The sequence below is a fragment of the Microtus oregoni genome, unplaced genomic scaffold (genome assembly GCF_018167655.1).
Source record: "Microtus oregoni isolate MIOR12 unplaced genomic scaffold, Mior012 000000F_ref0000247, whole genome shotgun sequence".
Taxonomy (NCBI): domain Eukaryota; kingdom Metazoa; phylum Chordata; class Mammalia; order Rodentia; family Cricetidae; genus Microtus; species Microtus oregoni.
In genome coordinates, this window is record NW_024543059.1 from 60,051,775 (window position 1) to 60,077,103 (window position 25,329).

General features: G+C 36.2%; 1 protein-coding gene across 4 annotated transcripts in view; it reads left to right on the forward strand.

Annotated features, from left to right (window-relative positions):
- Positions 1-25,329, forward strand: part of Spata1 (spermatogenesis associated 1) — a 38,380-nt gene that overhangs the window by 6,560 nt on the left and 6,491 nt on the right. For all 4 annotated transcript variants that reach the window (XM_041668297.1, XM_041668152.1, XM_041668210.1 and 1 more), the window contains 11 exons: positions 2,958-3,064; positions 4,305-4,422; positions 5,457-5,510; positions 5,601-5,823; positions 11,184-11,277; positions 11,867-11,927; positions 14,056-14,164; positions 14,804-14,929; positions 20,029-20,207; positions 22,623-22,721; positions 24,313-24,400. In XM_041668297.1, coding sequence (XP_041524231.1) covers positions 2,958-3,064; positions 4,305-4,422; positions 5,457-5,510; positions 5,601-5,823; positions 11,184-11,277; positions 11,867-11,927; positions 14,056-14,164; positions 14,804-14,929; positions 20,029-20,207; positions 22,623-22,721; positions 24,313-24,400 — 1,258 coding nt within the window. The remainder of the gene's footprint in view (positions 1-2,957; positions 3,065-4,304; positions 4,423-5,456; positions 5,511-5,600; positions 5,824-11,183; positions 11,278-11,866; positions 11,928-14,055; positions 14,165-14,803; positions 14,930-20,028; positions 20,208-22,622; positions 22,722-24,312; positions 24,401-25,329) is intronic.

The following is a 25,329-nucleotide window of genomic DNA, read 5'->3' on the forward strand; positions in this document are numbered from 1 at the left end:
CACAGAGATCTGCCTGCCTCTGCCTCCCGAGTGCTGGGATCCCATTGCTTCTTGAATAAATATTATCTTGGATTTATTTTTCCTGTCCATGGTTGTGCATTCTATCTTCTTTGTTGGATCTTCCTCTTCCAATATCTCTGTAGTGTATTATTCTCTCTGCTCATGATGGGTGATAGTCTCATCTAGCCTAATAAATCTTCATGCCAACTTTATACAGGTTTCATGTGTATCTCCATCTTTGTCCTCCTGTACAAACTCCAGATCATATATACATCTATTTAGCTGACTATTTGACATTGATGTTTGGATGATCAATGAGCATCTAACAGCATATCTGAAGCTGATTCTTAACTCTGTCCCTTTTCTCCGATGATGGCAGATCTGTTTATTTTCTCACTGATGCAAATGTTTTTAGCTCATACTTGATTATTCTTGCACACTTGACTTTTCTTGACTTCTAATGCTGGGATCATAGGTGTGTTCTATTGTACCTAGCTTCTAATATGTGAATCTTGATTGCATTCTTGACTAAAAATCATTGAGGAAAATTTCACAATTTATACTCTGAATATAGATCACATGCTAGTTGTTATTAATAAATGACTAAATGTTTAATGTGAAAATAGAAATATTAGAGAAGGCCTTTTTTATATTTAAATTTATTTATTTATTAAGGATTTCTGCCTCCTCCCCACCACCGCCTCCCATTTCCCTCCCCCTCCCCCGATTAAGTCCCCTTCCTTCATCTGCTCGAAGAGCAATCAGGGTTCCCTGCCCTGTGGGAAGTCCAAGGACCACCCACCTCCATCCAGGTCTAGTAAGGTGAACATCCAAACTGCCTAGGCTCCCCCAAAGCCAGTACGTGCAGTAGGATCAAAAACCCACTGCCATTGTTCTTGAGTTCTCAGTATTCCTCATTGTCCGCTATGTATCCCAAAATATTAGGGATATTTTGATATAAAATCATGGTATCAATTTTACTTTATTCTGTCAAGAAAGACAAGAGAGTGCCAGACATGGTGGTGAATGCTGATAATCCCAACACTTGGGAGACAGAGGCAGGAGGACCAAGAGTTAAATTCTCTCTTGACCTATACAGAGAATTCATGGATAGCATAGGCTATAAAAGATCCTAAAAAAGGAAAAAGGCATAGCAGAATGTTAAAACTTTTGTGTAAATTGTAGATATTTAAACATTCATAATTTTGTATATATATTTCATACAAAAGAAAAGTAATGAAGTGTGTCACGTCTTCAACTTGTATTAAAACTGCATTCCCTTCCTCCTTCAAGGCTCTCCCTTTTATCACCTGTTTGCTTTATTCCTCTTCAAGTTTGTTTCCACTTTGAGGTCTTTGCTTTAGCTCTTCCTAGAACTCTGTCTCTAGGTGTTCACTTGACTGTTTCAGTTTTTCCCTTAAGTCTTTATTCAGACTTCATTCCACATCTGCAACACTAACTGTTCTATTTAAAACTCAGTTTCTCCATGTCTTTATCTTCCCATTTTCCTAAATCTGATCTCATTATATTTCCTAGTAAATAATCCTATCTAAGAGAGTCTGTAACCTGTTTTATGCTTCTTAACGAAGAGTATCTAATATCACATGGGCCCAAGATTAGTCGGCAAATGAGGCACCTTGTCTGGGTACAGAATTTAAGGGAATAGCAAAGTGTGTGTGTGTGTGTGTGTGTGCGCGCGCGCGCATATGTACCATGAGCTCTCAGAGCCAAGAGGGCAAAAATTGGACCACTTAAAACAGGAATTACAGGCAGTGTGAATGCTGGGAACCAAACTTGGATCCTCTGCAAGAGCAGCAAGTGCACTTAACTGCAGTCCTGTCTCTCTAGCTTCTTATTCAAACTTTTACAGTTTCCATATATTTACTGTTGCAGTTAAGAGTATAATTCGTTAAGTCCTTTGAATTTTAATGTACAGTGAATATCAACTTTTCCTAAAGAGACCCTGCTATTATTATTGTTTTTGTTGTAGTAATCTAAATATTTTAAATGGGATACTGATTTGAGACATAAAATATGTCATTAAGTTTTTCTTTCTTTAATAGTTTGGTACAAGCATAAACAGGCTAAGCTAACAGTTAAGCCCCATATCAAGAATAGATTCTTCCTAGAACTGTAGGGAGCAAACATACTTCCCAACCACAGTATTTGCTTTTAGGCTGCCACTGGGAAGCTACACTCCCCAAAACTGTATAAAGGCAGACAACATACAAAGGATAAGGATGCCACGAAGTCACTTTAAAGGAGTTGAGAATGTAGGGTGGAGGTGAGGGGTAAAAGTTTGCAATAAGAAAACACCATCTCCATTTCTGGCTTATGATCGGGGTTTGGGGAAAAGGCCATGAAGTGGGAAAAAAGAAACCTCTGAAGATGTCGGCCAAGAGATGGATGAGGAAGACCAGGCTCTGAAGCAGAGTCAAAGAGGAAGAAACTTGAGGAGCTAAAAGTCTAGGCTCCTGAGAAGGGCTCTTGACTAGAGATGAAATTAAGAAGTCTGGCAAAAGTAAGCTATCTGTGTACCAAACATCTAGATTCCTTGCTATAACATCCTTTGCCACTTAAAGCCACTTAAAGAATGAAGTGTTATCCTGGAGCCTGTTGTACATTGTAATAAACTTGTGAAAAGGAAGGAAGGGAAGGAGGAAGGAAAGACGAAAGAAAGGAAAACATACTATCTAATATTGTTACTGAATGCCACAAGAAGAATGTCATTTGTCAAAGTGTTGAGTAAGGTGTGAACCAACAGGTATCATCATTTCAAAGGAAAATGTGCACCAAGTGTCAAATGGTCAACTTAACAAATTTTTGTTTTGTCACTTGTTCAGATGAGTAAATACATTCTATATTTCAATTGTGTTTATCTAATTTAAAAATTTATGTTAATAAGTTGGTTGTTTCTCCATTTCAGAAAATTTTTAACTGATATCTTTCTTCTTCAGCTGGTGGAACTTCATGTTTTTTATGTCCCTGAAGGATCGTGGAACTATAAATTAAATACTATTTCAATAGAAGTTATTAACAAGTTTATTTCTGCTGGATTTATAAGGCAAGTATTTTGAGGCCATGAAACAAATTATCTGGAAAAGAGAATTTCTGAAAATTGAAAATCTTCTAAGTGAAAAATATCTTGCTGATTTAATGGATCCATCTCTAGTTCAATAAATAGTACTGTGTAATGCTAGTGATAGGATCGGGTAGAGTAGAGTAATGAATGAGGTACCAGGTTTTGTAGTCACTAGTAGTGCAGTAAATATATAAGCTTTGCATCAATCATTGCTATAGCAACAGACATCACCTGGGCATATTACTGCTACTACCCAAAAAAACAATGTGTAACCTCTTTATTACTAAGATTATACACAAAAATAATGAACAGAAATGATCTAAAATTCAAAACCAGTTGAACTGTGAACAGTAGTTAAAGCAATGTGTTGACAAGGTCTTTATAATTGTTTAAAGCAATAAAACTGCAGGTATGTATGTGTATATGTGCATTTTTACATTCAGACAGACATGACACTATGTGATCTGGCTCTTTGTTTTCCCCTTGAGGGTATCTCACCTCCTAAAATTTCCCATCACTTTTCCCAGTCACGTTGATTTCCTTTCTTTTCTAAAACACATTGCATATAGTCATTATATACAGTCAGTCCTGAGCTGCTGAGATTGCTCAACAACTAAAAGTACTTAACACACGACTAAGTTCAATTCACATAAAGGGGAAAGGAGAAAACCAATACCACAAAGTTGTCCTCTGATGTCGACACACAGTGTACATCCATACACCATAATAATACTTTTGGAAAAAAGCATATAAATTTCATAACAAAATTGTGTTTTAATCATAAAACGTGGTTGTAGATTAGAAAAACAAACATTTTCTTTCAATACAAAAAGGGTTTTTGTAATCCATATTCATTTGTAACCATTTTGTTTTGTTTTTCGAGACAGTGTTTCTCCGTGTAGCCCTGACATTCCTGGAACTCTCACTGTAGACCAAACTGGTCTTGAACTTACAGAGATCCTTCCTGCCTCTGCCTCCCAAGTCCTGGGATTTAAGGCGTGCACAACCACTGCCTGTCTATTTGTACAAATTTAAAAGACAGGTTTTTAATCATTTGTTTTGAAAAATACTTACGGGAAACCTAACATTCCAGGCAGTGTTGAAACATAAGACATAAAATTATGTTTAATGCATTAAATTAGTATTTTCATTTAAGTTAACTAAACCTGTTGATTGATTAATACATTCAAAATCTATTTAAAACAATGTCATGATATTTCAGAGTATCTCCTGAACTTACTTTACAAGCTCTGAGGGAGCGCCTTGGTGAGTTTCTCGGTGTAGATGCTGTTGCAGAAAAATTTTTATTTCTGAAATGCATTGGAAATAATTTAGCTGTGGTAAGTTTTCTTGCTTTTTTTTCCTTCCAAGTAAAGTCTATATTATCAAATTACATTTTTTCAAAATGTTTATAAAGTAAGTTCCTTCACCTGTGAGATAATTTGGCTCAGATTCTAAAATGTTTATAATATTTTATTTTAAACAGTTATTTATTAGCATTTTCCCGCATATAAGATAAATATGGAGCCTGCCCTTACAATGCACTCAGTGTAGTGGTCAAAGTAAATGAGGTAATTTGAATAAATCAAGTGTCGTATTTTGTGTGTGAAGAAAAAGAGATTCTCCAGCAGAAGAAGCGGGTAGGTAAGGGACATGGAGGAAGAAATGATACTCGGGCTTGGATCTTGAAAGGTAATATCTGATCTTGAAAAGAATGAAGGGTGAGAAACAATTTCTGAGCAGAGAAAGGAGAATGATCAGAGGAGTGGAAAATCAACAATCGAGAAGGTGATGGTTGTCTTCTGTTGTATCAGCCGTGTCAGAAAGTGGGGTTGGGAGAGCAGAGGGCCAGCTATAAAGTACACTTCTAAAGGTCTTGAATGCCACATGAATATTTCATGATTTTTTTCTGAATCCTTGGAGTTTTTGAGCAAATGAGTAGCATGATTAAATACTTTAATTAAAATTATTTTACCTTCATTGAGAAGTAGGAAGACATTGTGGGCACAAATTGTAACCAGCTATTTGATCTGAGCAAGTTATTTAATCTTCATACCTTTGTATCCCTGTCTGTAAATTAGAGATGCTGTTCATATCTGTCTTATGAAATTGCAAAGCTTAACTGTGCTAATTTATGTACTCCACACAGAATAGTGCCACGAACACACTGACTCCCATTGAAATGATTACCATACTTATTATTAAAGGTCATAGAATTTCGGTTATGTTTCGTTCAGGATTCTATGTTCTATATAATCTCACCATAGTTACTTTAATATTGATATGTGGTTGTATGTCTTCCATAGAAAAGCACAGAAAACTAATTGAAAATTATTATCAAAGATGTAACCTTTTCTTATGTATTTAAATCTAGGTAAAGGAAAGGCAAGAATCAGAACTGAAACTCAAAGCATTTGCTCCTCCATATGTATGTACTATGATCTGAAACTTAACTAATTTTAAAACTGAAAGTGGATTTGGTTGTTTTTGACTTTTTAAAAAATTTCCTGTGTTTTAGGCTCTTCAGCCAGAATTATATTTGCTTCCTGTAATAGACCACTTAGGAAATGTTTATTCAGCATCTTCACCAGTTACTTTAGATGAACGTCAGAGTAATAATGATACCACAGAGATTAATGGAATAATCCACAGACCAGATAGTACAACTTTATCAAAGGATGAACCTGGAGATCCAACTTTGTTGGAAAATATTTGGAACGACTTTACAAATCAAGAAGAAGGTGATTTCAACTAAAATGGGGAAAGCAGAGTTTCTTATATATAGAAATTGAGCAGTCAAGCCTATATGCAAATTTTGAGCAAATCTAATTTTACAAGTAGAAGGAAGATACAAGGGAAGCTGTAGTTCAATTGGAACTTAAAAATGTACAGGTGGGAAAGGAAAACAATTGAAATACTCTGTTAAAGATGAAATACGGGAGGAAGCCCAGACTTGCAAACATAAGGGCTGGCATTCAGCACACAGAGCACTCATTAAGACAAACAAAAGCTGGGCATGACAGTGTGTACCTGGACCCCAGCATTGAGAAGGCAGAGACAGGTAGAGCCTTGGGATTTATTAGTCTACCTAGACTGGCCTACTTGGTGAGCTCTAAGCCAGGGAGAGACCCTATCTTTAAAACACAATGGTGGAACCTGGAGAGTTGACTCAAAGGTTAAATCATTTAGTGTCTTGCTGAGGACCCGAGTTTGGTTCCTAGCATCCACATCAGGCTGATCACAAATGTTTTTAACTACATCCCAGGAGATCTGATACCGTCTTCTGGCACCTGGGCTCACAAACACACATAATTAAAAAAATACTAATTAAAAAATTAAAAAGTAAATAATTCGAAAAACCAAAAAAAAGTAAATTTTTAAATTCACACTCAAAAGTAGATGACACCTGAAGAAGGACACCTAAGATTGACTTCTTGTTTCTATGTGTTCATGCCTACACACACCCATACACATTACACACCTACACACACACAGTCATACACATATAAAGGGGCAGATAAGCTTACATAAATTTGTTTAGAAAAATGTCAGTTGATCATATTCATCGTATTTCGTGGGCTAAAAAGATGTGCAAGGAAAAATGGTTGTACCAAATGTGAGGTACATCTCCCCCAAACTAATGAAAGCATCCATTGCAACTGCAGGATTTTGTTTCCTAAGTATACTGCCGTCTCAGTTTATTCTACATCAGATATTCCAAACATCACTTTCTTTAATATTTCCTGTGTTAATATTTAGTGTTAGTTGATGCCAATAGGATACTGAGTGAGAATCTTCATATTGGCATAGCTCTGCTTTTCATTCATGATAATCACCTAAGCACTAAGGGGAAAATTTGAAAGCATTCACAATAAAATCCAGAGTTTTTGAGTGATACAAAGTAGAGTGGCTAATGAAGATGTGATTACTGTATCAAATTTTGACTCTGTCATATTTCACACTACATGAATTATGATAACTGCATACAACTTTTTAAAACTTGTTGGGAACGTTAAATTACACAAATTCATCAAAATATGGTTATTTTGTATTTTACATTTATTCATGTGTCTCTGTGTGTGGAGGTCAGAGAACAACTTGTGGGAATGGTATCTCTCCTTCTACCGTTCTGGGTCCCAGGATTTAGTCGTAAGACTTGATGAGTGCCTCTACCAGCTAGCCCATCTTCCAGCCTACAGATGTGGTTCTTAAATGGGGTTAATTTTTGGTGCAAAGCAAAACAAAGCCCCTAAAATTCAGATGAGATGCTGTAATGCATGCTTGTTCTTAAAAGTTCCATAAACTGCAGTGTGTATCAAGAATAAAGGTTAATAATGATTCTACTACTCAGAAGTAACTTGTCACAATTTTGATATATGTGTTCCAAATATTGTTGATATTATAGTTTGAATATAAAATGTTTTTGTAAGACCATGTATTTGAAGATTTTGACCCCAAATGCTGCTATAGCCAGGATTTTCAGGGAGTCTCTCCCAATCAAATCTCATCTCAATCAACCTTGAGTAAGTCTATAGCCTTTCTGACTTCCATCTAAAATTAAGGCTTTCCTAAATTATCTAGTCTGGTTTAATTCAGCAGTCCCTTTCCACAATCCTTTGTCTCCTGACAGCTGTCATTCTCTGTTCATTAGGATTCAAAGTTTAAAATTAACACCATACATAAAATCTCTGTATGTTTTTTCATCTTTATATGACTTATCCTATTTATATTATTTTACTCCCCCTTTAAAGACTATCTTTTTGTAAACCATTTATTTTTTTCTGTCTATATAGATATATCTATCTGTCCATACCCATTTTCTTTTCTAGTAAGCCTATGCTCAGTTTTTAAACACATTGTAACCTGTTTAGAGATTTTTTTCCTGTCTGATCTGTCTTTCCTGGGCATCTGCAGCCTTCTCTGATCGTGAAACAAATGTTAAGCTGCTGTGTCAGCCTCCAGCCTAGCTCAGCTTTGCACATTGCACTGGCAGCTGGCTCCAGCTCTCAGGCACCAGTCTACCTGAGGTACTTCAGGACTAGGAAATTGCATCTGGATCCTTGTGTAGATCTTTTCTTGGTTTCTCAGCCCCTGTGTTTGGATATGCAAGCCCCCACAGTGGACGCCATTTGTAAACAGATTTCTCTTTGGTCCACCAGCTTACAAAATTGTCACAAAGCATTATTATGACAACTTGGCCTTAGCTTAGACTTGTTTCTAAATAGTTCTTATAACTTAAATTAATTCATATTTTTAAATCTACATTCTTATACATGCTTGTTGCCTCATCTCCATTATGCCCATCCTGGGTATACTGCCTCTGGTTGGTGACTCTGCCGCCTTCTTCCCAGTGTCCTCTCTGCCCCGAAATCCTGCCTAGTTATTTGTCATCCATTCAGCTTTTTATTGAACCAATCAGAGTAGCATATCTTCACAGTGTACAAAAAAGATTATTCCACAACAGGACCTAGCGAACAAACATAAGACCATTGATGCAACAGGGTTGTAGGGCAGCTCCACTGCTCCCACACGCTCTTGGTTTCCTGGACATTTTCATGTGACAAGCACCTGCCACCAGAACCACAAGCCTCCTCTATAACCTTGAACACCACCATGCCTTCCCAACCAAGAACTGTGTATCTTACTGTTTATTCATTTAGAATTTTTTGCCAATAAAATGGGTGTTAGTAATAGCAATCCACAGTTTGGTGCTTAGTCAGATATATTTTTGAGACTTTTCAAGCTGTATATTTTGATTCGTCCATCCTATTTTGGTTTGTAATATAGCTGTTTATTGGTGTAGCAATAAATTTTCAAGAAGAATCATTTGTCATTTTTACTGATTGTTTAGGTTAATATAGAAAAAAATTTCTTGAAAATATTCTATTAGTCTATTTTGTGTAGAAGAGACGACCTAAGATCATTTCCTTCCTTATTATTCACCCTATTCAGTCTCCCAAATGTGAATCATCCTCACTGGAAAATGCCTGGTGAAGAACATGCAAAGGGTATGGTCGACAGGTTTATTAAAAAGGGAGAAACAGAGATGTGGACATCCCTAATCTGAAATTTGACGTTCAGTGCTCCAAAATCAAAATACCCCAAATTCTGAAACTTTTTAAATGCTGACATGAATACCTTCAGAATGCTTCCTTCATATAACCATGATGTGGGTAGAATTTTCAGGATTTAGTTAATGGTGATGTGTTGAAGTATTTAATACCATTGTAGTATGAGGAGAGAGGTTAGAAATGTACTGTGAACTTATCTTTCTGGAGAGATAGGGAAGGATTGAACTCAGTGAGCAGTGGAGTCACCTGGGGTATTGACAGGGTTGCAGTTCCACTCTAGAAACACAGTTTAAGTAACAAGAAGAAAAGACATGGGCACTAAAGACCTGATCTAGGGAAATGACAGTTGGGATTGAAATAAGATCTTGAAGTCAGGGACTTCTAAGGCTTAAGACAGCGTGCTTCAGCACTAAGCCACTTTCAAGAGGAGGAAAGAATGATGTCATACCTGCTATGTTAATGCCAGGACCTGAGCGTGGTTTTGTTAAACGCCCATGTTTATACACTGGACTAGAGGCATATTGAATTTTCTTTATTGATTTAAAATGTTATAAGTATTATTAGTACTCTGTACTGTCAAATGCCTTTTCTTTGCCTAAATTTCTCTTACCTTTGTCACAAGCAAACACAGTTGCATAGATATTACATGTTGCCCTACTTTTTATTGATGGTAGAAATGACAAATATGTGTCTTATATTCCTACCAAAATGGACCTACAAATCTACTAGGTTTTGCATTGTCATTTCTTTTCTGGGGGTAGCAGGGTGGTGTTTCACTATTACTTTTAAGCAGCTATTATATCCAGTTTTTATTCATTTAACATTAATTAGATCATTTTGAAAATTCCCATTTGCTTGACTTTGTCAATATCAACTGGGAATGTGGTAGCTAAATTTAAAGTGATTTAGCTTCAAGCTGAAAAAAAAATGCTTTCTTTATGTGTTTTGGGTTTTGCCTTCATGTTTTTGTCTGTGCACCACATTCATGCAGTGTCCAAAGAGGACAGTAGAGGACATTGGATCCCCTAGGATAAGAATTGCAGGTAGTTGTAAGCCACCATGTGGATGCTGGGAGTCAGACCCAGATCCTCTGGAAGAGCAGTCCATGAACCATCTCTCCAGCCCTCACAAAATAATTTGACAAGCTTTGTAAAGTTACTTTTAAAATGTTAATTTGGCTCACTATTTTTAAATAAATTTTTAGATATTGGTTTCAGGGGGAAATAATCTGCAATGGTCTACATTATCAGTTAGGCCCGTGGATCTTTACAAATAGAGATTTATAAATAGTCTTCACTAATAAAGGTATATTTGAAAAATTATTGTTCTTTAAATTTTTTAAAGATTCATTTTTTAAAAATTATTTTCTGTGTATGGATGTATTGCCTGAATCAGTGTCTGTGCACCATACATATGCCACTGCCTCGCAGGCCAGAGGAGGATATCAGGTCCGATGGAGGCTGTTAGCTACTGTGTGGGTGCTGGGAATTGAACTTGGGTGTTCTGGAAGAGTAGTCAATGTTATTTAGCTGCTGAACCATCTCTCCATCCCTTAGAATTCTATTTTTAAAAGGGAGATTTTACAAGTGAAAGTATATGTAAAAGTTTCCTTCTGTTTTCATACCAGCATTTTCTTTAGTGGATTTCTCAGATTATTTAAAAAAAATATCTTTAGACAAAAGGTTTTATGAGGACTTAAGTCTGATAAAGCCGAATTTATTTCCTCTTTCAGATTTATGTTGCACATAAAGAAATAATGCAATAGCAAGTGTGCACATGTAGGTGTTTTTTGTTGATGAGGGTGGGGGATCAGTTGAGTTCACTAGAGAATCTTATTCATATGAACTAATATTTTGTGAAACTTATTCTGGAAAATATGCATTTGTATTTGCAAAGTTTGTGACATAAGATTATAAGATACACATATGAAAACAATGCTTATTTTACTATATTATTACTATATAATGCTTATTATACTTATATTTACTAATAATTGTGCTTTATTTGCCATTCATGACCATAAACATCAGCTGAGGAAAGCCAGACTACACAAAACCACCATGGAAGTTCTGAGGTGCCAGGATCATTGGAAGAGTCAAATGATTGTTTGGGAAACCTAAAAAGGTAATTGGTATAAATGGTAATTACACATACCCTAATCTGGAGTATAAGGAAAAGAATGTATTTATTTATACAACATTTAGATTACAGTCTTTTCAAATAAAGCAACAATTGTAGAAGCAAAATCATTTTATTTACAAAAGAATTATGTTTCTAAAACTTTTAATTATTTTTGGATCTTTTTTTTATTTTCCGAGAAAATTATTTTTAACCCTACCATAATGGATCCATAGAGATGTCTCATTTTACTACTCATTTTAAATATAACTTATGTTGATTATTAATGAGTTTGAAGTAAAATAGATAGCCCAGCATCAGTATGAGTCTTTTTTTTTTTTTTTTTTTAAGAGGTGTGGGGTTGCACTCTGATGCCCAGGCTGGTCCTAAGCTCCGAGGCTCAAGCAGTCTTCTGCTTTATCCATGAAAAAAGTTAGGAAAACTGATATAAGCCACCCATCTGGCTTTGAGGTTAACTTTAAACATTTTCAAAGTTATGTTTGTATTTATATAGCATCACTCATGTATGAACATGTAGGTTCTAATACTCATGGAATAAAGTTTTAATGACTTTCAAATCTTATTCTCTTTTAAGTCCATATCTTTGGAAAGATGATGATGATAATACAGCTATCAATAGATGGCAGGCCAAACCGGTATGCTATTAAAATTTTTACCTAAATGTAGCATTGCAACATACTAATAATACAGAAATTAAAATTTTAGCTATATCTTAAATACCCACTTTTATTTATAATTCCATAGATATGTTGTAATATCAGTAATATCTCTAGTGGTTCAATTTTTATTTCTGCTTTGGTGAAGAAATAATATGCCTAAGTAAGTGAGATGAAAATGTTATCCACAATAGCTTTTTAGATCATTTTTTAAAAATGCTTTCATTATTTTTAAGGTACTTTAACCTTTAATTGGTGGTTTTATTAGATAATTTGTAATTGAATACACTGATAGGTGTATTTCATTAACGCAGCTTTTAGATCAGATTTCTTGCATGTGTTGAAAGAATAGATAGTAGTGGTTGATGTTATTATCAGTTCTCAGTTACTAGCAGTGTGGCTTTGGATCTGCTGTTTCATGTGTCTCGGAACAGTCTAAAAGACCTAATGGACAATATTTATATTGCCAGTTTATTCTGAAGAAGTGAAAACATGGAGAGAATTTTGTAAATGTCTGCAGCATGAATTAGGATGCTATTAAGATGCAAGTAATACTAGATTTATCACCAGGGATTATTCTAAGGATTTTAAAAATATCAATTCGTTTGATTCCATTTCCCCTGCAAACAACACCAAATCTTATGAGGTAGATATGATTATAAATATTGAGTGCTGACTTAATTGGATTGAAATATGGCTAGGAACTAGTAAGGCTCATTTCTGACTGTGTCTATGATGGTGTTTCCAGAGAGATAGTGGTGAAGATCCTAAATGGAGACACCACCCTCCAGCACGCTGGGGAGCTGTACAGAATACAAGGAGAGGAAGGAAGAAGTCTATTGGTAGACATTCTTGTTCTGGTGCCTGGCTACTCTGAGGTAGTTTTCTGGATCACACAGTCATGTGGCCATGTGTCTGCCTCATCACAGACACATCAATACTAGAGAAAACCAGCTGTGGACTGAGATCACTGAAACTAGAGCTGAAATAAACCTTTCCTTCCGCAGCCATTGTCAAATACAGGCATTTTCAGTAGCTGAGCAGCTGTTTTCTACTAACTTAATGGAACTCTCATCTTGGCCATTAGCCTCCAGGAAACAGCTCTTCTTTCAAAACACTTCCCTTAACTGCCTGCTCGTGATAGCCATCTCCAGTCTTGTGTTTTCAGTTTCTTGCTTTTGGACCCACTCATTCAAAGTGCTATGATCTACCAAACATCGCTCTTGGTGGAGTCCTTCCGCTCTAGAATGGAGCAGAGTTGACATTTCTGTGCTGTCTATATATGTGCTCTGTTATAGAAAGTGTGCGTCCAACTTTGCTTAATTGTGAGCTCCTGGCTACACTCTGGGGTAGAGTTCCTATTTCCACACTTGCATGTAAAATGCAGGATTCTGTGACCTTATGCTGTCATCATAGCATGGCAAGACTTGAGTTATCAAGAACAGGTAAAAATAAGAAAATTAAGGCAAGAATTGGCAAGATGGTTCGGCAGGTTAAGGAATTTAACACAAAGCTTGATGACACCAGGACCAACTTGATGGAAGGAGAGAAGTGAGTCCTGCAAGTTGTCCTCTAAACCCCCACCAGGTATACACCAGATACAAAAACAACTATATACATACAAAAGGAGGAGGAGGGAGGGAGGAAAAGTTGAGGAACTTTAAATATAAGCAGAGAAGGTAGGGCTTGTAAGAATAAGATAGATACAAAACAATATGCTAACATTTTGAAAATGTGGTAGACTCATCTCATCAATTTTTTTGGCAAGTATAAATTATCAGAATTGACAGGGAGAAAAAAGTCAATGACCATCTTAAAACTTTAAGAAGCTATTATATTGAGTGAATAAGATCAGAAATCTTAAACAGAAATCACACTTAGAAAGATAATGAAGTTTTAAAGCCTTTGCTTATACTGTCTTCATAAAATGTCCAAGCCATAGTGAAATGCAGAGACGAGAGATGAGAAATAATCTCTAGCTGCAAATGTAGTATTGGGGTTCACCACTACGTAATAAAACATTGTCAGTGTGCTTTAGCACACACCGTGGACAGACTACAGAATGCTTCACATTGTCAGTTTTGCTCATTCTCCTGCTTGCTTTCAGGTGCGTGACAAGGAGCACATCACCCTACCAGATCTTATTGATTTCCCTTCATTTCCTTCTCAGCGAGTTTCTTCAAGATTAACAGATTCCTCTTTGTTAAAAATCGAGAGTAAGTATTTGTAACACCATAAGTACGAATATCTGTGTGAGGCACAGTTAATTGTGTTAATGAAGATTTATAATTTAATGGCCAAAAAGTTTGCATTTATGAATCTTTTAAACTTATGGAGATAGGTGGTGGGAATGGTTATAAAACATTGTAAGAATGGTAATGCCACTTAACTGTACACTGAAAATAGTTAAATGGCAAATTTTGTTATAAATATTGTACTATATATTATATATTATAAATCATATTAATTTTATGTTGACTACACTGTATATTTAGTCACTAATATTTCAATCTCAAATATGCATTTTCTGTATAAGATATAAATAAGCACAGTAACTTTGGGCCCGAAATAAATTTGCCAAAAATAGGAAAAAAAAAATAAAAGGATAACTTAATCTGACTTTCTAGTTTCACACATCTTTGTAAATGCAGAAGAAATATACTATTTTATAAACCCAAGCAAATCAAAATGTCTCCTCCATATTCTCCATACTGGTAAGAGCAGAAAGAAAAACATACATGCTGAATAAATTTTGTTCTTTTTTATACACTTTCAGGTTTTTAACTCTGTCTTTTGGGATATGAACCATCTTTTAGCTTTTCAGAATTGATGAGTATGGGTTATAATCTCTCTAGGAGAGAAGATTATTGAACAAATGAAACAAGTAAAGGAAGAAAGAAAATATCTGGAAAATATTAGAGAAGAACTATTAAAAAAAGTTGAAAAGCTATTTGAACAAAATAAATCAAAACGATATCATGGTAAGTTTATTAAACAGATTTTATAACTACAAAGAAAACTACCCCTAAATTATACAAAATTAATAGTTTCAGTATAACTAATACATTCATAATTAATAATTGTCTCACTTGTTACAGTACATAATTGAAGTACATTAATACAGAAATACAAGTACATTAATATAGAATATAATATGTAATTGAAGTACATTAATATAGAAAATAATCATTTGATTTTAAGCAATAAATGCTTTGCATAAGGCTTTGTAAATTAAAACTCAAATATTTTTGCTATCAAAACTCAAATTAATTCTTTCCCTCATTTATTAAGTAAATATAAAGTGTTTAGCATATTTAGACACTGTCATAAGGGCTGAGAAGATACAATAGCTAATACAGTCAGGAAAATGATAACCAAGTTAAGAATAAATGATACATCATGTTTAGTGCTTTATAGAGGAAATTCACAATTGTATGTATAGAAATTTAAAGGAGGAGCACATATGCTGGATGGAAGAAACAAAGAAAGCCTTCCAGAAGGAGTTGGATGCACTAGGGTCCAAGTGTGTCCCGTGGCTTCATGCCTTCCACCATGTTCTTCCCTAGTCATCAACTGATCTTTCTCTCACTTGCTTCTGCTCAGCTCACTGGGTTGTTTCCAACAGGTCATTCCAGGTCATGTATCACTAACTCTAGAAGCCATCTTTAGGTCTTTGAATTGCCGTAACTGCTTAATTTAGGGGTATATGTGCCTTGCTGCTTTGCTAATATGAATGAATGAGGGAACTTAAGGGGGAAAGTCATTTTCTTACAATAAAACCAGAAGCAATATGATTCGAGCTAGTAGAAATGAGTGGAAATATGAGCCAGAGCAAGGAAAGTATAAGATGGTTGTTTGAGAAATAGTAAATGATTTGAGAAGCCTTCATTTTGTGTTGCATTTGAGGATTATGAAGAAAAAGCCGTATGTGGAATTGATCTATTTTAGTATTTTGCTATAAATTAAGAATTCTAAAAGTTTCAATCCTCAAAGTGACTGAAGGCCATGGGCCATTTCATAAGCTATGAAGAAGATGCTTAAGAATATTGAATTGTTGCCTTGAAGTAGTGACTTAATCCTGAGTAATACTGAAAGAGTCAAATTAACACTGGTCTAGAAGTCATGGGGCTTAGATTCTAATGCTAAGTCAGTCTTTTACTTAGGCAAGTTTCCTTTTTCTTGTGCGTCTTACTCTTTTCATATCTAAAATGAAAACTGAGTCACTTTTTACTTCAGAAGAAATGTACATACTCACCTACACACACAAAATATCAGATATTTAGTGATCCTGCTATGTGCTAAGTATTAATTTAAATACTAAGGATGCAACAATGAACAGAATCAACCTGGACTTGGCCCTGCTATGAGGAATGTGCTTCCAAACAGTAGGGGACTGACAATAAGACAGTATCAGCTAGTGATGAGAATTTCAAAACTAATTTAAAAGAGCAGTTGGCTGGAGAGGTGACTTGGCAGTAAGAGAACCAGCTGCTCTTTTAGGTTGATCCAGGTTCAATTGTGAAAAACCATGTGATAGTTTACAATCACCTGTAATTCCAGTTCCAGAGGATCCAGTGCTACCTTCTGGCCCCTATGGGCAATGCACACACATGGTTCCCAGATGGGCATGTAGGCAAACACACATACAGTTGAGAGGAATGCAGCATGGTACTTTAGCTAGGGTTCCCAGGAAGGCATTTCTGAATAGAGATACCCAAATCAGATTAATGAGGCAGGCATTGTAAAGAAATATCAGTCTGCATAAGAGGAATAGTAAATATCCAAGTGAAGAGATAAGGATGGCCTTGTTGTGGTAGTCAGGCTTGAAAAATGCCCAGAGTAGATAGAGCATGTTAAATAAAGTGAATTGTTGGCAAACAATTGAGAAAATCAGAAAACCCAAGTCAAAAGATTGGATTTTATTCTAAATAAGATTAGAAGCTCTTGGAGGATTTTAAACTAGATTACACAATCTTAAAAACATTTGGGGACCACGTATTGTGACACACACCTTTAATCCCAGCACTTGGTAAGCAGAGGCAGGCTGATCTCTAAGTTCAAACCCAGCCTGGTCTATACAGTGAGTTCCAGGACAGACAGGTTTTACACAGTTGTAGAAGTTCCTTGGTAGAATTTTTGGGATCACTTATGTAAACTATCATATCATCAGCAAACAGTGAGAGTTTGACTTCTTTTCTGTTTTGTATCCCCTTGATCTCCTTTTTTTAAAATTCTTCTACCTATTATTCTTAGATTTGGCCTTTTCATGGTGTCCCATATTTCCTGGATATTTTGGGTTAAGCTTTTGTTAGATTTAATGTTTTCTTTTACTGATGAGTCTATTTCCTCTATTGTATCTTCAGTGCTTGAGATTCTCTTTTCCATCTCTTGTATTCTGCTGTTCATGCTTGTGTTTGTGGTTCTTGATCGTTTTCTCATGATTTCTGTTTCTATAATTCCCTCGGCTTGTGTTTTCTTTATTGTCTCTATTTCAGTTTTCAAGACCTGAATAGTTTCATATATTTTCTTTTTCTTGGTTTTCTTTAAGTGATTTGCTGATGTCTTCCAATTTTTTGTTTGTCTTTTCCTCTATTTCTTTAAGTGAATTTGTCATTTCCTCTTTAAGAGTTTCAAACATTCTCTTGAAGTTATTTTTTAGGTCATTTTCTTCTGCTTCATCCATATTTGGTTGTTCAGGTCTTACTGTTGTAGGGTTTTTAGGTTTTACTGGTGTTGTTCTTTGTGGTGTAGTGTGTGTTCTTATCTTTACTCATCTTTTTCTCTAATAGGTGTGGTTGGGGTGTCTGAGATTCTGTTGCATAATCTTCTGGTACCAGTGAGTCCAAAGCTCAGATGGTTGTTCCTCATGGTACAGTCAGTGTCACAGTTCTAGTTACTCTGTTGGTTACTTCGTGTTCCTGGAGATAGGTCAGCACTCCTGGGCTTTGCTCTGCTCCCTTGGAGTTTGCTATCTCAGGCCTTTTTGGCCTAGGGTGCTGGCTTTGCCCTCTTTCTGTAAATCCTGGTCTAGATCCCCTCCTGCAGAAGTCCCTGGCTTGGAGTTGGACCTGGAAAGGTTTCTGGCTCCAGTCTGCTGCCTCGGAGTTCCCAGGCTTGGGTGCACCCAGAACCTCAGAAGACCTGGCTCGGGCTTACTCCCTCAGAGGTCCCAGACTCATGCTCGGACCCACAGAGGTTCCAGGTTCCTGTCTATTCCCTTTGATGTCCCAGACCAATGCCTGGACCCACAGAGGTCCTGGCTCAGGCCTATTCCCTCTGAGGTTCCAGACTCATGCCTGGCCCCACAGAGATCTCTGGTTCCTGCCTCGGAGTTTCCAGGTTCATTCACACCCAGACTGGCAGAGGTCCTGGTTCAGGCCTAGTTCCTGGTAGGTCCAAGACTCACGCCCAGACCCACAGGGGTCCTGGCTTAGGTCTACTCCCTTGAAGGTCCCAGATTCACTTCTGGACCCTTAGCGGTCTCTGGCTCTGGCTCACTCGCTCAGCCGTTACTCCCCTGTACCTGTTCCAGTGGAGATCACTGACTCCGGATCACTTGCTCAGCCGTTACTCCCCTGTACCTGTTCCAGTGGAGATCACTGACTCCGGATCTAGTCCTGATCCGCCAGTGTCCCAGGACTGTGTTGGCTCCTGGAACTGGATTTGCTCCTGGCTTCTGCTCCCGTTGGAGCTTTCCCTCCCTTTCTTCATTTAGCATCAGGCCTTTGTATAAACTTCTCATTTCCTTGTGCTCAGGAGTTGGCTCCAGTATTACATTCCCTGTGCTCCTCAAACATGGGAGTATTTTTGCTCCACTTGCTTGTTCATTCTAGATCTGTATGAGTGGTCACTAATAACAATGTGACACAGTCAGTACTATGTTGGCTTGAAGTTTCTGCTGCCATTATGTTAGTCCAAAACTCTTCAGTTTAACCTCAGGGAAATTATTAGGAGAAAAACAAAAAGCAGCCACTTTCTTTGCCAAAATATTACAATAGTTGTCTCTACCCAGTTGCTAATAGTGTTCACCTCTGAAACCTCTTGAGCTGGGCCTCATAGTCCACATCGCTCCCATCACTACTGTCCTTCAAGTTCTTTGTAGGATGGCCTGTTAAACCCAGTTTACAGCAGCCAGACACTCTTCAAAGTCACATTCCACATTCAACATGGTAACCAGCCATAGCAATACCCTAAACCCTAGTACCAACTTCTCTCTTACTTATTTTATATTGCTGTGAAGAGACGCCAAGACCAAGGAAACATAACAAAAAGCATTTAGGTAGTGACTTCGTTAACAGTTTCAGAGGATTTCTATGAGCATTATGACAGAAAGCAAGGCAGGAAACAGACAGATACAGCACTGGTGCAGGACCTGGGAGCTTACATCTGATACGGGAGGGAAGGAGGGGAGAGACAGAGAGACAGAGAGACAGAGACATTGAGCCTGGCATGGACTTTTGAAACATTAAAGTCTGCTTCCTTCACCCCCAGTGGTACATCTCCAGATAAGGCCACACTTCCCAATCCTTCTGAGTTTTACTAACTTCGCACCAAACCTTCAAGTATATGAGCCTGTCTCATTCAGACCAGTACACTAAGGATATTACTATCTAGCAGACTTTTTTCAGCTTTTGGTCTGTAAGAACTGAAAACAAGGAAAGAAGGAAATTTTTTTAAATTGATATATATGTATTTTTTTAACTCTAGGATTCTTTCTACCTTAAAATTTTAGTCCTTTAACATAATGGTTCTCAACCTTCCTCGTTTGTGACCTTCAATATATAGTTCCTCATGTTGTGACCTTCAATATATAGTTCCTCATGTTGTGACCCTTCAAAATATAGTTCCTCATGTTGTGGCTTCCCTGACCATAAAATTATTATAAAAAATAATGCTACTTCATAACTGTAATTTTGCTACCATTATGAATTGTAATGTAAATAGTTGCGTTTTCCAATTATCTTAGGTGGCCCGTATGAAAGGATCATTTAATCCTCAAAGAGGTCACAGCCGACAAGTTGAGAACCACTGCTTTAACAGTATCCACCTATAACTCTTGTGGTTTGTGTTTTATTTGTAGTCTGTGACAGCTGGAAGAAAAAATACTTGGACACCAAGAAAATCACAGCATCACTGGAGGAAGTTTTAACAAAACTTCGAGAAGATTTGGAACTTTACTATAAAAAACTACTCATGCAGCTTGAAGCCAGGGAGATCAAGATGCGACCAAGGAATCTGGCAAATATCTCAGATTCAAAGGTACTATTAACTGTTCTCCCTTCCTCTAGAAAAGTCCTATGCAGGAAGTATGCTTTAATTTGTGTTTTGTTTAGGATTCTCCAGGTTACTTGGAGCAAAACTTGCTTGGAGAGTAAAACACAAGTCCCTAGCCTGCTGAGGATGCACAAGTCAGAAGACAATATTTCTTAGGGCCTTGATGCTGGTATTTCCTCCCTGTCGGTATTGTTGGCTTCCTAAGACAGCTTTTTTTTCTAGCACCTGCAGTAGAGTTGAAAGTGACTAATAAGATCATAAGGAGAGAAACCTGACCCAGAGTGCTTGGGTCTTTTGAAAAAGAGTCATTCCAAGATGTAATTTCAGCTCTCTGTCATAGCAAGGAGGAACAGCTTCTATGAACTAAACTTCCAACAGCCATGCAAAGGCTTAGTTACTGATTGTCACATAAAAGTTGTTTTGGGGGTAAACAGGTTCCTCATACCAAAGCCATGGTCTAATCTATATGTTTTCAGAAGGAAAGTGTCATGCTCCTGCCACTTTTGTCCTTATTGTCACTGTCTGCAGTACCCAGAAATTCAAGACCCCTTGGTGTGCCAGGAGCATCTTGTGACCAAAATCATGCAAAGGCTGTAGAGTTGCTTCCAAAAACCAGCTCCGTAGCTTAGAGAAAACAATCACTGTTTTTCATGATGACATCTTCAAGGTCTAAGAACTTCCAGAAAACAACTATTCATTCTGATATTTACCCTAGATACAGTGAAAGGCAACTATTTCATTCCAATGTTTAACCTTGATACAGTGATTCTACTAGGTTTCCTACAATGACACAGAGTCATGAAATATAAAAATCTTTCCTTTAGCCTTGTGGAGGTTAACTAGGCATAACTCTGATTCAGTAACAAATGCTCTGGTTGCCTTAGGGTGATTAGCATTACAAAGAAATCACTAACTGATAAACTTAAGAGTAAGGTGCTAATAGAGCTAGCTCACTGTAGCCCTATGGGTAGAGGGAGTTACAACACCAACAAAACTCAAAATTCCTGATATCCTATGGAATTCTTTAAATCATGGAATTTTGATCAACTCATTTTTTTTCTTGAGATAATCTTGAATCTTACATCACAGACAAGAGTATCCTTTATTGTATAATTCTACCACATAATTAAATAGGCAAAAATAAAGAAACCAGCATTCATTCATTAAGTTTGTTTTTATTAGATTTATCTTACATGTCCAAAAGATTTAAAGATATGTTAATTTTGATAATGACTTCACTTTGATAGTGACATGGTGAAATAGATAATGTTTTACTACTTTAGGTAAATTTAAATAAAATCCAAATAGGCTAAAATAATTACTTAACATATTATTCAATACTATTTTAGCCTAATTAATATCTTTATCTTATAATTGTATTGGTTCTATGTAGTGGCATTTTATAAATAAAGCTTGCCAGAAGACCAGAGAGTAAAACAGCCCCACTGGTCAGCCGTACAGAGCAGGCAGTAGTAACACACACCTTTAATCCCAGTAGCCACACTATTGCCATAGAAACTAGGTGTTGCACGCCTTTAATCCCAGAACTAGAGAGGATTATAAAACAGGAGGAGACAGCTCTCAGTCACAGTCTCATTCTGAGATTCCTGGAGGCAGGACTGCCATTTCAGACTGAGGTAGAGGTAAGAGCCATTGGCTGGTTGTTTTGTTTTTCTGACCTTCAGGTTGAACCCTAATTGCTCTCTGTTTTTATTAACCATGCTTCAGTTCAGCATGAGAATGATTCACAAAGGAAGTTTAAAATTCTTTTTTTGTTGTTTTGTTTGTTTTCTGTATTTTGAAAATGGGTTTCTCTGTGTAGCCTTGGCTGTCCTGGAACTCACTCTGTTGAACAGGCTAACACTGAGTTCAGAGACTGCCTGCCTCTGCTTCCTAAGTGCTGGGATTAAAGATTTATGCCACCACAGTCATACATGGAGGTATAAAATTCTTAAATAACTTCTTAGTAAAGAGAACTGTACTGTGCATACATTTTTCAAGAAAAAGTGTTTGCTCATATCTTCATAAGATAATAGTGTTAATGATATTAAATTGATGGTCAGTTTTACAAATATCCATTTTGTTTTCTGAGACAGGATCTTACCCAGTTTGGCCTCAAACTTGAGATCCTTCTGCCTCAGCCTCTGAATACTGAGAAGTATGTGTCATGATGCCAGGCTCAGTTTTTTAAAATAGATGATTAGAGGTAGGACAGGAGAGAAAGTCACTCCTTAAAGCACAAGAGCTCAACAGAAAGGGTTTTCATTTTCAGTATCTACTCAAAACAATAAGATTTTCTGAAATAGATTATTTTTGTGATCATTTCATAGTTTATGTTCATAAGGTCTTTTATAGTAAATTCACAAATATTCTAAATAAATGATTTTCTGTCTCACACAGAATTGTCTTATAATCCAGATCACTGAAGTACAGCATGCAATTGACCAACTTAAGAGAAAACTGGATACTGATAAAATGAAACTCATATTAGAAGTTAAGGTAATCTATATTTCTCCTAATCAGATTATAACATTCATCTTGAAATAAAATAGTTTGGAGTTTATCCTTAAATATCAATATTGTAAGGGTAGCCACACTGACTCTTTAAGTTAGTGCACTTTAGCAGCAAAGAATATGGATTAAAAATGTGGGAAGAAAACTAAATACAATAAAAAGATGCATGCTACAAGGCCAAAGGAAAATTAAGTAAAATTTTACTAGAATTAAAAGTTAAAGGATCATGTGAATCAGTATAATATAAACAGAAAAACACTTTAAAAATAGTTTTCTACATTTTCTGACATACCTCCTAATAAGCCTCAAACTCCCACTTAATTTGTTCCCTTTTCTTGTATAATCATTTTATTGTTGCTATTTTCAAAAATATAAAGTATGGCTCTTCTGCTAGATGCTAAACTTTGAATTTTATTTACTCCTATCTACTACATGGGACAGAGCAGTTCTAGATGCAGTTCACTTCCCTGAAGGCTGCCTCAGCACTAGAATGCTTAGGACTTAAGGGGGACAGAACACAGGATAACTTTATTAAGTAGTATGCAATAAAAAATAATTTGTCCAGTAAGGGAACCATATCTGCTCAGTATGTGGAGAAGAAGCCAAGGTTGAGACTTGTATACCTGAGGATAGTGGGGTGCAGAAAGGAGGATATCTAAACTCTCAATCATGACTTCCTCCACTTTCCTCAGGGAGCATGCACATTAGAGTTTTTCTGTATAGATGGTAACTTTACACGTGTGACTTATGGCTTCACCCTAAATAGTAATTCAGTTTTAAAGACAAGAAATTTTCATCTTACGGATTGGAAGGAAAAAAATCCTGTATTTAATCATAGTGCCTAAAAGACATGTAACCAATAGTATTTATTGACTTCTGAATGAACCACCTAAAACATCCCCACCAATACCATTGAGAAATACGAGAAAGAAAATCAACCATATTTATTCAAGGTAGTGGAGCATAAGTAGTGCTTCTGAAGTTTAATGGTTTTATCTTAACAGGAGAATTTGTTTAAAATGCAGCATTTGACTTAATAAACCCAGGGGAGCCTGAGGTTCTTTATTCCTAACAAATCATAGGTGGTGCTCATGCTTTTAGTCTGTACACAGTCAGTATGTGGAATACAGGTGGCTGTTCCAAACTTGTAGTTTTGCACTCTGAGCAAAGTACTCAGCCTTTTGGTTGGCTCATTTCCTTAATTATAAAACGAGGAAATCAAAGGTTTAAGACCCTTAGAAGCATTTTGGGCACAGGTGTATCCTATTATGTGTCTTAACTATCCATTTCCTAAAGGCTCTTGTATTCAGGATCCTGTTACTGCCTGTTTTACTTGTTGCACACTGAGATTCTGAAGCTAAAGTTCTTAAAAAATAAAGTTCCTTTCATTCTATATTTTGAGACATTTCAACTGCCCTTTATATACTCATAAAGGATGTAAGAATGATGGGTAACTTCAGCTTACTGTAGTGATCTAGTAAGAGGGAAGGCATGAGGGGTGAGGACAATTCCCACCATGACATCCTTCTAGAAAGCTGAGATGAAACTCATGTTTAAAAGACACCTCTTTCTACAGATGAGGAAACAAGCAGTTTCAGATTTACAGACACTGAAAGCTGAACTGACACAGAAGAAAATGGGCACATCCTTCCGACCACCAATATGTATGTTCATTTAACTTCTCTCTTGAAATTTTAGATAAGGATTTGAACAAAGTAAGCCATTTTGTTCCTTGGCAATATTTTATGTAAATCATAAGGTTGATGTATCAGTTAAGAATAAATTTAAAAATAAGACTTCAATTTTACATTGTGTGTGGGTTTTGCAAATTATAATATAAATCTAGTGACTATTTTGAAGACTATTACCTATTTTATAGTCCTACATTTTATAATTTCTCATTTTTAATAAAGTTAAAAGCCAGTATTATGGCAAAATTAATGATTAGCAAAATGTGTAATGTTTTAGTAAATACCAGTATATTTGCCTAGAAATAGAATTTATCATATTAATGATATTTTGATTTAAAACAATTGTATATACATGTATGACAAATTTGTGTCTAATAATTTAACTTGTACCGCTTTTAGAAATATAAAATTTTTAGAAATATAAAGTAAGAAATATAATTTTACTGTCAAACAACTATGTAAATAAAAAACATAACATACCTGATAAATCACTCCAGTTTGGAAGGGGATCATATGTAAAGGTAGGATTAGGATTTATGTACATGGAATTCAAAGGATACAAACTGTAATGAGTCTTTTTCTGTTCCGCCAGCCAGCTCCTAAATAATGACACTGAGACTTCTTATTAGTTTTGAAAGCTCAGCCGATAGTTTAGGCTTGTTTCTTAACTCTTATAACTTAAATTGACCCACGTCTATTAATTTACTTTCTGCCGTATCATTTTATCCCTTAGATCTGTAGTGCCAATCTTGCTTGCTCTGTGTCCTTGGAGGCTTCACTTTTTTCTTCCCAGTGTCCTCTCTACTCAGAAATCCTGCCTAGCTATTGACTGTTCAGCTTTTTATTAAACTAATCCCAGGAACACATCTTCACAGTGTACAAAAAGATTATTAATTTATGTA